Source organism: Myotis nattereri, assembly GCF_964212035.1.
Source record: "Myotis nattereri genome assembly, chromosome: 1".
Lineage (NCBI taxonomy): Eukaryota > Metazoa > Chordata > Mammalia > Chiroptera > Vespertilionidae > Myotis > Myotis nattereri.
In genome coordinates, this window is record NC_138075.1 from 136,857,175 (window position 1) to 136,869,630 (window position 12,456).

Genomic DNA, 12,456 nt, shown 5'->3' on the forward strand with positions numbered 1-12,456 from the left:
TAGCGCTGTACGCCAATTACCATTTTTCTCTTTTATTAGTGTAGATTGGTGTGCTGCAAAATTTTAGTAATTAGTTTATGTGCTACAAGAGGAAAAATGTTGAAAATCGCTGGTCTACTCATCTGTTCCTTCAAAATCATGTATTTGTCTGATTGCTGGAAGGCACTATTCAGTTTGTTCCCCATGAAAGTAAAGTTGGTAGTAATGAAAGAATAAGTGGTAAAATACCCCAATTCTTTATCTCCTTTAACTCACTATTTGTTTAAACAGTAGAGCACAACATTTATTTTAAATTTATTATTATTTTTTTATTAAGGCACATGATTCATAGAATGCTGAGGTACAAAATGCAAATTTCTGCATAAGAGTTTTAAAATACTCGTTTTGGAAAATGAAGGTGAACATCATCTTCCAGAATATTCAACTTTTAGCTTGTTTTTTCTTTTGGACCAGTTCAACCAGCAACTTGTATCTAGCGATACAGTCTTCCTGTAGGAAGAAAAAGAGGTGAAACAATTACTTCCACAAACCAGAGAGGTAAAACAGTTACTTCCTGGGTAAGCCTGCCTGTCAGCTGTGCCCAGTGATAATGAGACAGTCTCATGTCCATTCACTTTGCACAGGACCTGCCTAGAATTTCCCAGGTGAGTCTGGGTGGTCACAGGAAGGTAAGGCTAGACAGGTGCAAGGAGGCGGCCAGCTGAATGTCCAGCTCAGGGCGTGGTGCGAATCGCTAGGTGAGGGGCCAGTGGCAGCTCTGTGAGGCCTACTATCATTGCGACCATGACGTTCACTTTGCTAACTATAATGATCATGTTTAACATTTCACTATTCATCACAACATGTCATTTCAGAGAAACCAAAAAACGTGAGGCCACGCATCCAGGATATTCTCCTTCGGGTTTGCCCCTCTCCAAAGGCTGCCGGGAACCTCCCGCTCCGGCCACTCATGGAGTCACTGCACAGCAGACGAGCCCTGCAACCTTTCCTGGACCTGGTCCTAAGGTCAGGGCTGAAAGGGAACTTCTGCAGGACAGGAAAAGCTGCTCATTTCTGGTTGAGACAGGAAGGTTCCCAAACCCCAAGGCAGTGAGTTTCTAAGTGTCCTAAGGAATCTAGTCCCCTCTCCTTCCTTTTACACCAATGTCAGTTCATCACATAGGCAGATGCCTGTGTCCTGACAGATGCTGGAGAAATTTAGGGAAAATAATTACTTCTGGTAAAGCAGTTGGAGAGGCAGGGGGAGTCTGTGTTTCTCAAATAGATCAACTGACAATGGTTTTATTTTTCTCCGTGGGAAACCTTGACTCCTCATTTTAAAGTAGGTGATAGATAACTAGACCTGTACACCGGGGGCATTCATGGCCACAAGCTAGACTGTCCAACATAGAACTTCAGTTAAAAAAATAAGAATGTAAACGAACATCAATGTGCCCAGAGGCTACTGAGCAAAAGGCACAGAAGGCAGAAGAGATTGGTTCTCTGATTTCTCAGTGTTTCTAGTGCCTCAGACAGAAGAGCACGGCCGCAAGGAGAGAAGCCCTGGAGACTGTCGGGCCAGGGCAGAGCAGGAGGGACACCCGGGGAGGAACTCCACTGGCCGAGCAGAGGGCACAGGCCGGGTGGGCTGGCGTTCCCCGGGGACACCATCTTCCCGCCTGAGTTTTCCATCTGAGGACTGTCTGCAGATGTACTGAAGCAGACACTAAATGGGGAGGAAAGTCTGTTATAAAAGTCAAGGCTACAGAGGGTAAGCTGAGCCCTAAATGTCCTTCTCACACTGACCCCACATACAAACATGCCTCCAGGGTCTCCGGTCAGCTGCCTGCTACCGCTGAGTCCAGAGCCACATGCAGAGCGGGGACCACACAGCCCCTTGGCTAAAGGCTCGTCACAGAGCTCGGGGGGCCCGTGATTTTGAGAAACCTCCTCACTCTGCTTAGAGGGAGCTGCCACCTGGGAGAGCAGATGCTCCAGAGGCTGGCGGGGGTGTGACCGAGGGTGACATTTATGTTCCATGCCTGGAATTTTCTCAGGAAAACTGCCTGGTCTGTGTAATGGCCCACTTAGACTGCTGACCTCCTCCAGGCACACTCATCAGCCGAGTGCACAGCGCCCAGGACAGCTGCAGACAGCGGCCGTGACCAAGACCGGGCAGAGCTGGCTGCGGTCACTGGGTGGCTCTCACACCTTTCCCCGCCTCACCCACCTTACTCTTAGACGGGACGCATTTGGCGATCTTGTCCCAGCGGTCAGAGGATCCCTTTGGGTATTGCTGTAATGCTAATTCCAGAAGTTTCTGCTGATTCTGAGTCCATGGCTCCTCTGCAGTGCGGCTTCTCTCTTTCCTCTGGCTCTCCTCGTCGCTCGATGCGGTTTGTTCTGATATATCAAAGTCCTTCTGCCTCTTTCCACGGAACTTCTCCTCTGGCTCTGCCTTCGCCGCCGCCTCGGGCAGCCTGGCTGGCTTGCGTCTCCTCGGCTGGCCTTCCGGGGCCGCGGCCTCCTGCTCCTCCTGCTCCTGCTCGCTGTCCTGCCCAGCGCCCGCGGCCTGCTGGGCGTCTTCCCGCTGGGTGATGATGTCGTCGGGCAGGGCCACGGTGGCCTTGCCGGGCCTGGAATGCTGAGCTGTTGACTTGAGCTCGGAGAGCCTCACCGTCCCTGTGGGAAAGGGCACTCACACAGATGAAAGGGTCACGTCAGGAGAGGAGAGGGACAGCGGCCTCCCACACAGCAGGCGATGTCCCAGGCATTTCACATGTCATCTCCCCTAGTTCTTACTTTGCTCTAGGACAGGTATCGGTGCCCTAATTTTACCGATGAGGAAAGTCCGCCTCAGAAGGCCGCAGAGGTGGGGGCGGGGAGGACCTGAACCGCTCTGCCTGGTCCCACCGCTCTGAGGAGCAGAGGGTGTACCTGGAACCCACCGCGATCAGAGCGCACAGGCCTCCGAGGAACAGCTGCTCCTTTTGAGGTTAGGAAGGTGGCTCCTCACTATCCAGAGTTGCCCTTAATTCCATTAGCACAACTCAAGCGGGTCTGTCCGAGCTCACGCCGCGCCACCATCTGCAGGTGACCACGCACCTGCGGGATCTGCTCTCTACTCAAAGCCACTTCCGGTGCCACCAGGATCAACACCTGTTCATTTCAGCCCTCGGCAGAAAGTGGGCAAACTGACCCTGGCCCCCAGCCACGGGTGTCGCCTCAGAGATGCCCTGAAACACCCAACTGCACCCCTCCCACCCCTCCGCCAATGCTCTGGCAGGACCCGCCTGTCTGTTCACTTGGCTACACCACACTGCCTTTCCAGAATGCATCTTTGGGGAATGTTGTGGAGGTCAGCTTCTTTTACATGTCATCTCCCTGCCGATTTCTGCCTCCATGCCCAGACAGATAACTCTATTGGTAGAAAAGGATCTGGAAATGCCCCCTTTCCTAAAGCCTGCAGACCCCACGCTGAGCCCTTCCTGGGGACGACTTCGGGCACCTCCAGGGTTGCTCGCCTGCACTAAACTCCCTGGGACCTGTATTTAGGTTAAGTTGGAAGGTTTAGGAGGCATTTTCTTACTTCCTGGTTCTAGGCAAACAGTACGGAGACACTAACAAAATTCCAGTTAGTCTTGGAAGAAACATTTGGAGAAACATAGATCCTTGGGAAAACTACTTGTTGCTCTTCTGAGGGCAGCGTGTGGATGCGTGGGGTGGGGCGGTGTAGAGACACTGCATACAGTCCCCTTCGTCCCTGACCCCAAACTAGAAGAGAACAAGGTTTTTTATAATTCTTTAAACTTACCACATACATCTTAGCACTCACTATGTTTAGGGCTGAATTGGCTAGTGGTTCATATAATTTGACGCCTTTTATTTTTAAAAAAATATTTTTATTGATTTCAGAAAGGAAGAGAGAGAAATATCAATGATGAGAGAGAATCACTGATCAGCTGCCTCCTGCATGCTCGCACTGGGGATCAAGCCTGCATCCCAGGCATGTGCCCTTGACAAGCATCGAACCTGGGACCCTTTAGTCCACAGGCCGATGTTCTACCCACTGAGCCAAACCAGCTAGGGCTAATTTGCCACCTTTTAGAGGTTTGGCCAATAGAGTTCATTGGTCAAAGCTATTACACCATCGGATTTAAAGATGTTATAAAAAGGGATTTATTTTAAAGAAACTGCTTTGGATTAATGGGGTGAAGTAGATGCTAACTCACCTGGGGAGCAGGTGACTGAATCCTTCAGTTGTTTGGCTTTGGTTGTCACCTGTTACAAAATATAAAAGCAAAGAAAATCTTACTTTCCACATCCCTACGATATAGGTCAAGTGATGTATTTCATATAAAGTCTTGGTTATACCTCTTATTAGCTAGATAACCTTGAGCTTTCTTATGTAATACCTTCTGTAATATGTAGATATGATACTGATACCATTTGCCTGTGAGGGATATTTTAAGTTTGAAATAAGCTCTTAGCAAGATATTAAAGGCTCAGTAAGTATTACCCATTATAACTGACATGGATCATTTGTTTTTCATTCATACAAAAGGAAGAATTAGGGAAAATATTTAAAGCTGCTTAGAAACATGGTTCTTTCCTCTCTTTCCAGATGGCTTTGCTTCCTAGTTTTTTGGGAAAAAGTTGAAGTTATCCAACATGAGCTTCCCCAGCTTCCAACTTTCCCAACTCCAATTTGATTGTATCAAAATACAGCTTTCCCTTCTTTTATTCCAACTCCAAGACATTATCCTCCTCCTTCTTGAATCATTGCAAAACTGCTTCATCAATTAATTTCCTCTGCTTTCATCTTGAACGACTCCCTGTCCATCAGATATGTCCCACAACTTTCACACTCGGCTCAAGTGGCCTCTCCTCTAAAAGGCTGCCTTCCCTGGAGCTTCTTTCTGTTTCACTTGGCTTTCATGACAGTATTTCCTAGTTTTCCATCTCTATCTCTGAATGTTCCTTTATTGGCCCCTTCTATAGACTCCAGTCTCTTGTTCCCAAATATAATATTCCTCAACACTCTGTCCTTGCTATTCACATGTTCTTTCCATTTTCTTCTTGGGTATCTCATACCAAGTATTTGAGAACACTATAGACAGGAAATGATTAGCCTACATCTCCGGTTCAGATCTCTACCTTGGAATGCCAGGCTGGCAGAAATTGACCATGTAACCTAATAGATCTGAAAAGGACCTCAATTTTATGACAGTAAGCTTACTATGCAGCAGGTATTGTTCTAAATAAGAATGTGTGTGTATACATATTCCCACAGCAGTTATATTAGGTAGGTATATAATTATCCCCATCTAATATAATCTGAATTCAGAGAATAAATAATATGTCCAAGATGAAAAGGCTAGTGAATAGCTGAAATCAGGCAAATCGTGCTCCAAAATCTTTGCTCTCAATCCCTGTAAATACTGCCTTTCAAATCCAAATCTCTTACAGATGAGGAAACAAGTGCACCTGCTGATACACTACAAGGCTCCCCTTTAACTTCCACTAATCTTACTTGGAGGTCTTCTAGTTCCACAAACTAAACAAACCCCTGACTACACCCAACTTCTCAGGTTTAGTATATTTGGATATGTGCACCCATCACCACTGCCAATTTTAGAACATTTTCATCATGTTGATGCTTTAGCTATCACTGCTCATCCTCCCCACCTTATCTGACCCTACCTCCCCTCACTCCCAACTAATCATTCACTAATCTAGCTCTGTCTCTTTAGAGGTTCCTATACTGGGCTTTCATATGAGCAGAAGCATATAATACTAGAGGCCCGGTGCATGAAAATTCATGCACTGGAGCGGGGGGGGGGGGGTGTTCCTCAGCCCAGCCTGCCCCCTCTCACAGTCTGGGAGCCCTCAGGGGCAGGAGGCGACCCAGTGATCAGGGGAAGGCAACACCCCATCACACCTCTGCTGCTGCCACTGCAGGCAGCGCAGGCCTCGGCCAGCCCTGTACCTGAGCCTTGGATGGCCCTGGGCGGCTGCGGGGCTGAGGGGACTGGGGGTCTCTGGAGGCAGGCACGCAGAGCAGCCTGGCCTGCCTGGGGGCAAGCCCAGCCTTGCCATGTGCCTGCTGCCCTGGTGGGGCTGAGGGGACTGGGCACCGCCATCTTTGAGGGTGTGGCAATTAGCATATTTCCTTATTGGCTGTGGGTGTCACCATCTTTGCAATGATGTGAGGGTTAATTAGCATATCCCCTCTTTATTAGATAGATGTGGACTTCTGTGGTTGGTTCCTTCTTCTCTCCCTCCCTCTCTTCTTTCTTTATTGTTGAAAGTGTTACATGTCTCCTTTCCCCCCCATTGATCACTCCCAGGCTGCTCCCACCCCTCAGCACATGCCCTCACCTCCCTAGTGTCTGTGTCCATTGGTTATGCTTATATGCATGCATACAAGTCCTTTGGTTGATCTCTTATTCACCTCCCCTGCCTTTCCTCTGAGGTTTGACGGTCTGTTCGATGCTTCTCTGTCTCTATTTTTGTTCATCAGTTTATGTTGTTCATTATATTCCACAAATGAGTGAGATCATGTGATATTTACCTTACTGTGACTGGATTATTTTGCTTAGCATAATGCTCTTCATGTCCATCCATGTTGTTGCAAATGGTAAGAGTTCTTTCTTTTTTTTACAGCAGCATAGTATTCCATTGTGTAGATGTACCACCATTTTTTTAACCCACTCATCTGCTGATGGGCACTTAGGTTGTTTCCAGATCTTAGCTGTTGTACTGTAAATTATGCTGCTATGAACACAGGGATGCATATATCCTTTCTGATTGGTGTTTCTAGTTTCTTGGGATATATTCCTAGAAGTGGGATCACAGGGTCAAATGACAGTTCCATTTTTAATTTACTGAGGAAACTCCATACTGTTTTCCACAGTGGCTGCACCAGTTTGCATTCCCACCAGCAGTGCATGAGGGTTCCTTTTTCACCACATACTCGCCAGCACTTTTTGTTTGTTGATAGCCATTCTGACAGGTGTGACATGGTATCTCACTGTCATTTTGATTTGCATCTCTCAGATGATTAGTGACTTTGAGCATGTTTTCATATGTCTTTTGGCCTTCTGTATGTCTACTTTAGAAAAGTGTCTATTTAGGTCTTTGCCCATTTTTTTAATTGGATTGTTTATCTTCCTTTTGTTAAGATGTATGAGTTCCCTATAAATTTTGGAGATGAAACCCTTATGGAATGTAATATTGGCAAATATGTTCTCCCATGCAGTGGGCTCTCTTGTTTTGTTGATGGTTTCTTTTGCTGTGGAGAAGCCTTTTATTTTGATGTAATCCCATTTGTTTATTTTCTTCTTAGTTTCCATTGTCCTAGGGCAGTGGTCAGCAAACTGCAGCTCACAAGCTACATGCAGCTCTTTGGCCCCTTGAGTGTGGCTCTTCCCCAAAATACTGACTTCTGCGCATGGGCCATGAAGTTTTAATTGCACTGTACGTGCATGCCCGCATGTGGTATTTTGGGGAAGAGCCACACTCAAGGGGCCAAAGAGCCGCAAGTGGCTCGTGAGCCGCAGTTGCTGACCACTGTACTAGGGGATGTATCAGTAACATATTGCTATGAGATATGTCTGATATTTTGCTGCCTACGGATTCTTATAAGATTTTTATTGTTTCTCATCTTACGTTTAAGTCTTTTATCCATTTTGAGTTTATTTCTGTGTATGGTGTAAGTTGGTGGTCTAGTTTCATTTGTTTGCATGTATCTGTCCAATTTTCCCAACACCATTTAAAATTGAAGAGACTGTCTTGATTCCATTGTATGCTCTTGACTCCTTTGTCAAATATTAATTGACCATAATGGCTTGGGTCGATTTCTGGGCTCTCTGTTCTGCTCCATTGTTTTATATGTCTGTTCTTGTGCCAGTACCAGGCAGTTTTGAGAACAGTGGCTTTGTAATGTAGCTTGATACCTGGTACTGTGATTGCTCCAACTTTGTGCTTCTTTCTCAGGATTGCTGCAGCTATTTGGGGTCTTTTTAAAATTCTAGATGAATTTTTAGAGAGTTTGTTCTAGACCTGTGAAATATGCCATTGGTATTTTTGGCTTCTTTCATTTAGGGCAATGTTTTCCAGGTTCATTCAAGTTGTAGTATGTATCAGTACTTCGTTCTTTTTTTATTTTTTAAAAATATATTTTATGCCCTGGCCGGTTTGGCTCAGTGGATAGAGCATCGGCCTGTGGACTGAAGGGTCCCAGGTTCGATTCTGGTCAAGGGCATGTACCTTGGCTGTGGGCACATCCCTGGGGTGGGGGGGTGGGGGGGGCTCGTGCAGGAGGCAGCTGATCGATGTTTCTCTCTCATTGATGTTTCTAAATCTCATTCCCTCTCCCTTCCTCTGTAAAAAATCAATAAAATATATATTTAAAAAAATGTATATATTTTTATTATTATTTTTTTAGGGAGAGAGAGAGGGAATTACATGGGAGATATAAACATCGATTAGAGAAACATCATTGATCAACTGCCTCCTACATGCCCCCTGACAGGGGATTAAGCACACAACTTGGGCATGTGTCCTGACTTCCATATAGATTTTCTTATGAAACTACTGGATGTGTTTTATCAAGAAATGAGAATGAGCCCTGGCCAGTGTGGCCCAGTTGGTTGAGCATCCTCCCATGCACCAAAAGGTTGCTGGTTCAATTCCCAGTTGGGGCACATGCAGAGGTTGCAGGCTCAAGCCCCAGTGTAGGGGCATGCTGGAGGCAGTGGATGGATGTTTCTCTCCCTCCGTCTTCCTTCCTCTAAGAAAATAAAAAAGAAATGAGAATGACTCTAAGAAGGTGAAATTATGGGATAAAGAAACAAGGGATCCAGCACAGGAGAGAGGGAAAGAGAATTCTTAGGATGCTAATGAAGGAGTCCCAGCTCAGCTATTTGTGCCAGAGAGCTAGAAAGTTCCAGTTCAGACTGGAGCAGCAGGACAGTAAGCTCCGTAAGAAAACAAAAACAAAAAAAGCAGAACTGATCAAACTGTTGTGTGAAATTATGTTTAGTTGGAGAATTAGAGATTAATACTTCAGTTGAAGAAGTAGTCATTGCCCTAGCCCCGTGGTCGGCAACCTGCGGCTCGCGAGCCACATGCGGCCCTTTGGGCCCTTGAGTGTGGCTCTTCCACAAAATACCACATGCGGGTGCGCATACAGTGTGACTGAAACTTCGTGGCCCATGCGCAGAAGTTGGTTTTCGGCCTGGGCGAGTCTATTTTGAAGAAGTACTGTTGATATTTGGCTCTGTTGACTAATGAGTTTGCCGACCAGTGCACTAGCCGGTTTGGCTCAGTGGATAGAATGTCGGCCTGCTGACTGAAGGGTCCCAGGTTCGATTCTGGTCAAGGGCACGTACCTTGGTTGCAGGCTCTTCCTTGGCCTGGGCCCTGGTCGGGGCTCATGCAGGAAGCAACCAATCAATGTCTCACGCATTGATGTTTCTCTGTTTTTCTCTCTCTCTAAAAAGAATCATTGGAAAAATATCCTGGGGTGAGGATTATCCACCCCCCCGCCCCGCCCAAACAGGAAAAAAAGTAGTGATTAATTCTTAGAAACTCCAAGCAAACCAAGAAAAAGATAATTATTCCATGAAAAACTAAAGGTTGTATAAGAAAGAAAATGTCATAATAATACACCTTGTGGCTTGGCTGTGAATAAGATTTATATAGTCATAAAAATGTAAGTACTAAATATTTTAAGCTAAAATTGGTACTATGTCTATACTGGAAAGATGAGGGATAGTAAGTGTGTGTGTGTGCTGAGAAAGATCATTTGTCATCTTCAACTAAGAATCTAAAGATAATGTCTAAAATTTAAAAATCAATAAACAGCAGCAGCAGCATATTATTAAAAGTGCAAAGTAAAAGAAAGTTATTATGGGCTACCAGCTTGGATAGGTTTTGGATAGCATTGGATCTACATGTGTATTAACACTCACATGGATTATAGAATTGTGGGGAAATTTGTTTAATGATCTTATTCAAAGCAGAAAATCCTATGTAATAAAAGGGTAATATGCAAATCGACCAAATGGTGGAACAGCCAGGCGCTATAACGCGGACTTACCACCAGGGGGCAGACACTTAATGCAGGAGCTGCCCCCTGGTGGTCAGTGTGCTCCCACAGGGGGTGTGCCGCTCAGCCACAAGCCAGGCTGATGCCTGTCTTAGCAGTCGGACATCCCCTGAGGGCTCCCGGACTGCAAAAGGGCACAGGCCAAGCTGAGGGGAACCCCCCCACCCCCGAGTGCACGAATGTCATGCACCAGGCCTCTAGTACTTCATAATCCTCCTTCTTAACACAATTATACCTAATCTTATATTTAAAACTCATAGGGACCCTATGATTTCATCTGGGAATATTGGTTAGGGTTGAGTGAATGAAAAGAAATCGAAAATGAGTTTTGTTCCTTACAGAATATTAAATTAGAAAAATGAAAGTTATATTCCATAGAATTGAGTTAGGAGCACTGAATAGTTACATGGTGGTACATTTCCACTCAATATATGGAAGAATTTTCCAATTTGTGATCTATATAAAGGGTATGCTCATATACCTGGCATCCTCAGATAACGCAGAAAATAAACGTTGACTACTAGTAATGACCTCAAATCATATTTTAAAAGTTTGGACTGATTTGATATAAGTGTTACTCTTATAATAAAAATTATGTAACTGTTAAGTTCATTATTTTCATTCATTTGTATATAATTTTGGCCAACTTTCTGTTTGAATTTAACACTCATATAACCAAAAACTGGAGTAACAAGAACATGGCACTCTGTTACCTGAACATTAATAAACCAGCTGAAAAGTGTTTCCAACTGGTGGAAAGTGTTTTTGTTCATTTTTATTATTTCTTCAATGTCTTTAAAAATTTCTCTGGATTCTCTGTCTGAATAGAAAAAAAATACAAGAAAACAATAGTGTTCATCCTAACCATTAAAAAAGAGGGACTTCCATTAACTTCCCGATTACCTCTTATCAGTGATTTAAATGGCCATTTATTAGGAGAAAATAATTTTTGCTAGCAGATAACAGTGTAGTTTTGCAGATATTATTAGTCCATCAGGGAGATATTTTAACAGCCCAACATAATATATTCACCCATCCTCCTTTTTAAAAAATGGTTTACCAAAATTTTTAGCACATACAAGCAATTTTAAATTACACTGACAATTATTAGCATCTGTTCAAGGGTTACTAGTCTATTGACTTGCTGCATCTCTAAGCTATACATAAGAAGGAGTTACGGAAGTCCTAACTATAAAGTATGATGCTATTACCAGACCATAGATGATAATTTGAGTTAAACCAGTTCCCTCACGAATAAAATCATTCATAGTATTCAAAGTGCATATTATTGTAACTAATAAATTAGATCTAGCCTTTAAAGTAGATAGTCTCTTCCTGGGGTAAGCGACAGGGTTCTGATGAATGAGTATAAAATATAAACTCAGTATCTTAGCAATACATGACACTAACTGGGGTCCAGAAAAACAAAAGAATGTTAAATGGGAGATATCAAGAAAAGTTTTCATGTAATCTGCAAGGATGCTTTCCCTGAGTGAGTCACTAAAGATGAACAAATGTTCAATAAGAGTTTAATCAGACCTTGAATGTTTCTGTGGTTCAAATACTCAAAGGCCACAGGGGAGAGAAACTGCTTACAAGCTGCTCAGGAGGATAGCCACATAACTGGCCAGTGTCCTGGGACATTAAATACCTGATTTCAAATTCATCCCCCTTTGGCCAGCACCTCAGAAAACCTTTTGTACTTCAGTTTCTCCAATGTGTGTTGGATAGATCTCTGTGATATGTCACCCTAATGATGTGCAAGGATTCAAAGAATCCAGCAGGCTAGGTGGGTACCTTGCTCCTCTCTCTCCACTACTGTTTGCTCCTCCTTAAGCTGTGTCCCCTGAGGAAGAAGACAACTGAGCCAGTCATAGGAGGACAAGGGCCTGTGACAGGGGACTTTAGGCAGGCAAAAACATTAATAGATGGCTCTAGAATTCCTCTGAGAAATAAAGCTGCCTTTGCTGAAGAGACAGTCTGGCAAGTGTTTCAAGTAGAGGTTCAATACTCCCAATGCCCTCCTGGACTGAGGTGCCAGCTGCTGCCTAGACTTCAGAGGAAGGAGCAAGCTACTCTGCAGTACAAATAAAAGACTGTGGAGGATAGGGTGAGGGTTATCTGAAAGAGAGAAAGTGAAGGTAAATGGAAAACAGAGGAGGAGGAACAAAGCCATAAAAGGGGTGAGGATAAAGGAGAAAAGCAAGTAGAGATGGCATGACCAAGAGGGCACTGTGAAACAGTAAAGGCTGGTACGGATTTTTAAGTTTCTTGTTAGAGGGTATTCCTCCCTTCGCCCTAAAAAACAAACAAACAAACAAACAAACAAACAAACAAAAACCCTACTAGGAATGCTGTTCATA

At 44.5% G+C, this 12,456-nt stretch overlaps 1 protein-coding gene across 1 annotated transcript in view; it reads right to left on the reverse strand.

The window, feature by feature from the left end:
• Nucleotides 1–295: 295 nt before the first annotated feature.
• DNAJC1 (DnaJ heat shock protein family (Hsp40) member C1) overlaps nt 296–12,456 on the reverse strand; it is a 213,014-nt gene continuing 200,853 nt past the window's right edge. The window contains exons 10-12 of the mRNA XM_081103978.1: nt 4,212–4,260; nt 2,210–2,661; nt 296–489 (exon numbers count right to left, since the gene is read on the reverse strand). Of these exons, the coding sequence (XP_080960104.1) occupies nt 421–489; nt 2,210–2,661; nt 4,212–4,260 (570 nt within the window). The 3' untranslated portion in view covers nt 296–420. The remainder of the gene's footprint in view (nt 490–2,209; nt 2,662–4,211; nt 4,261–12,456) is intronic.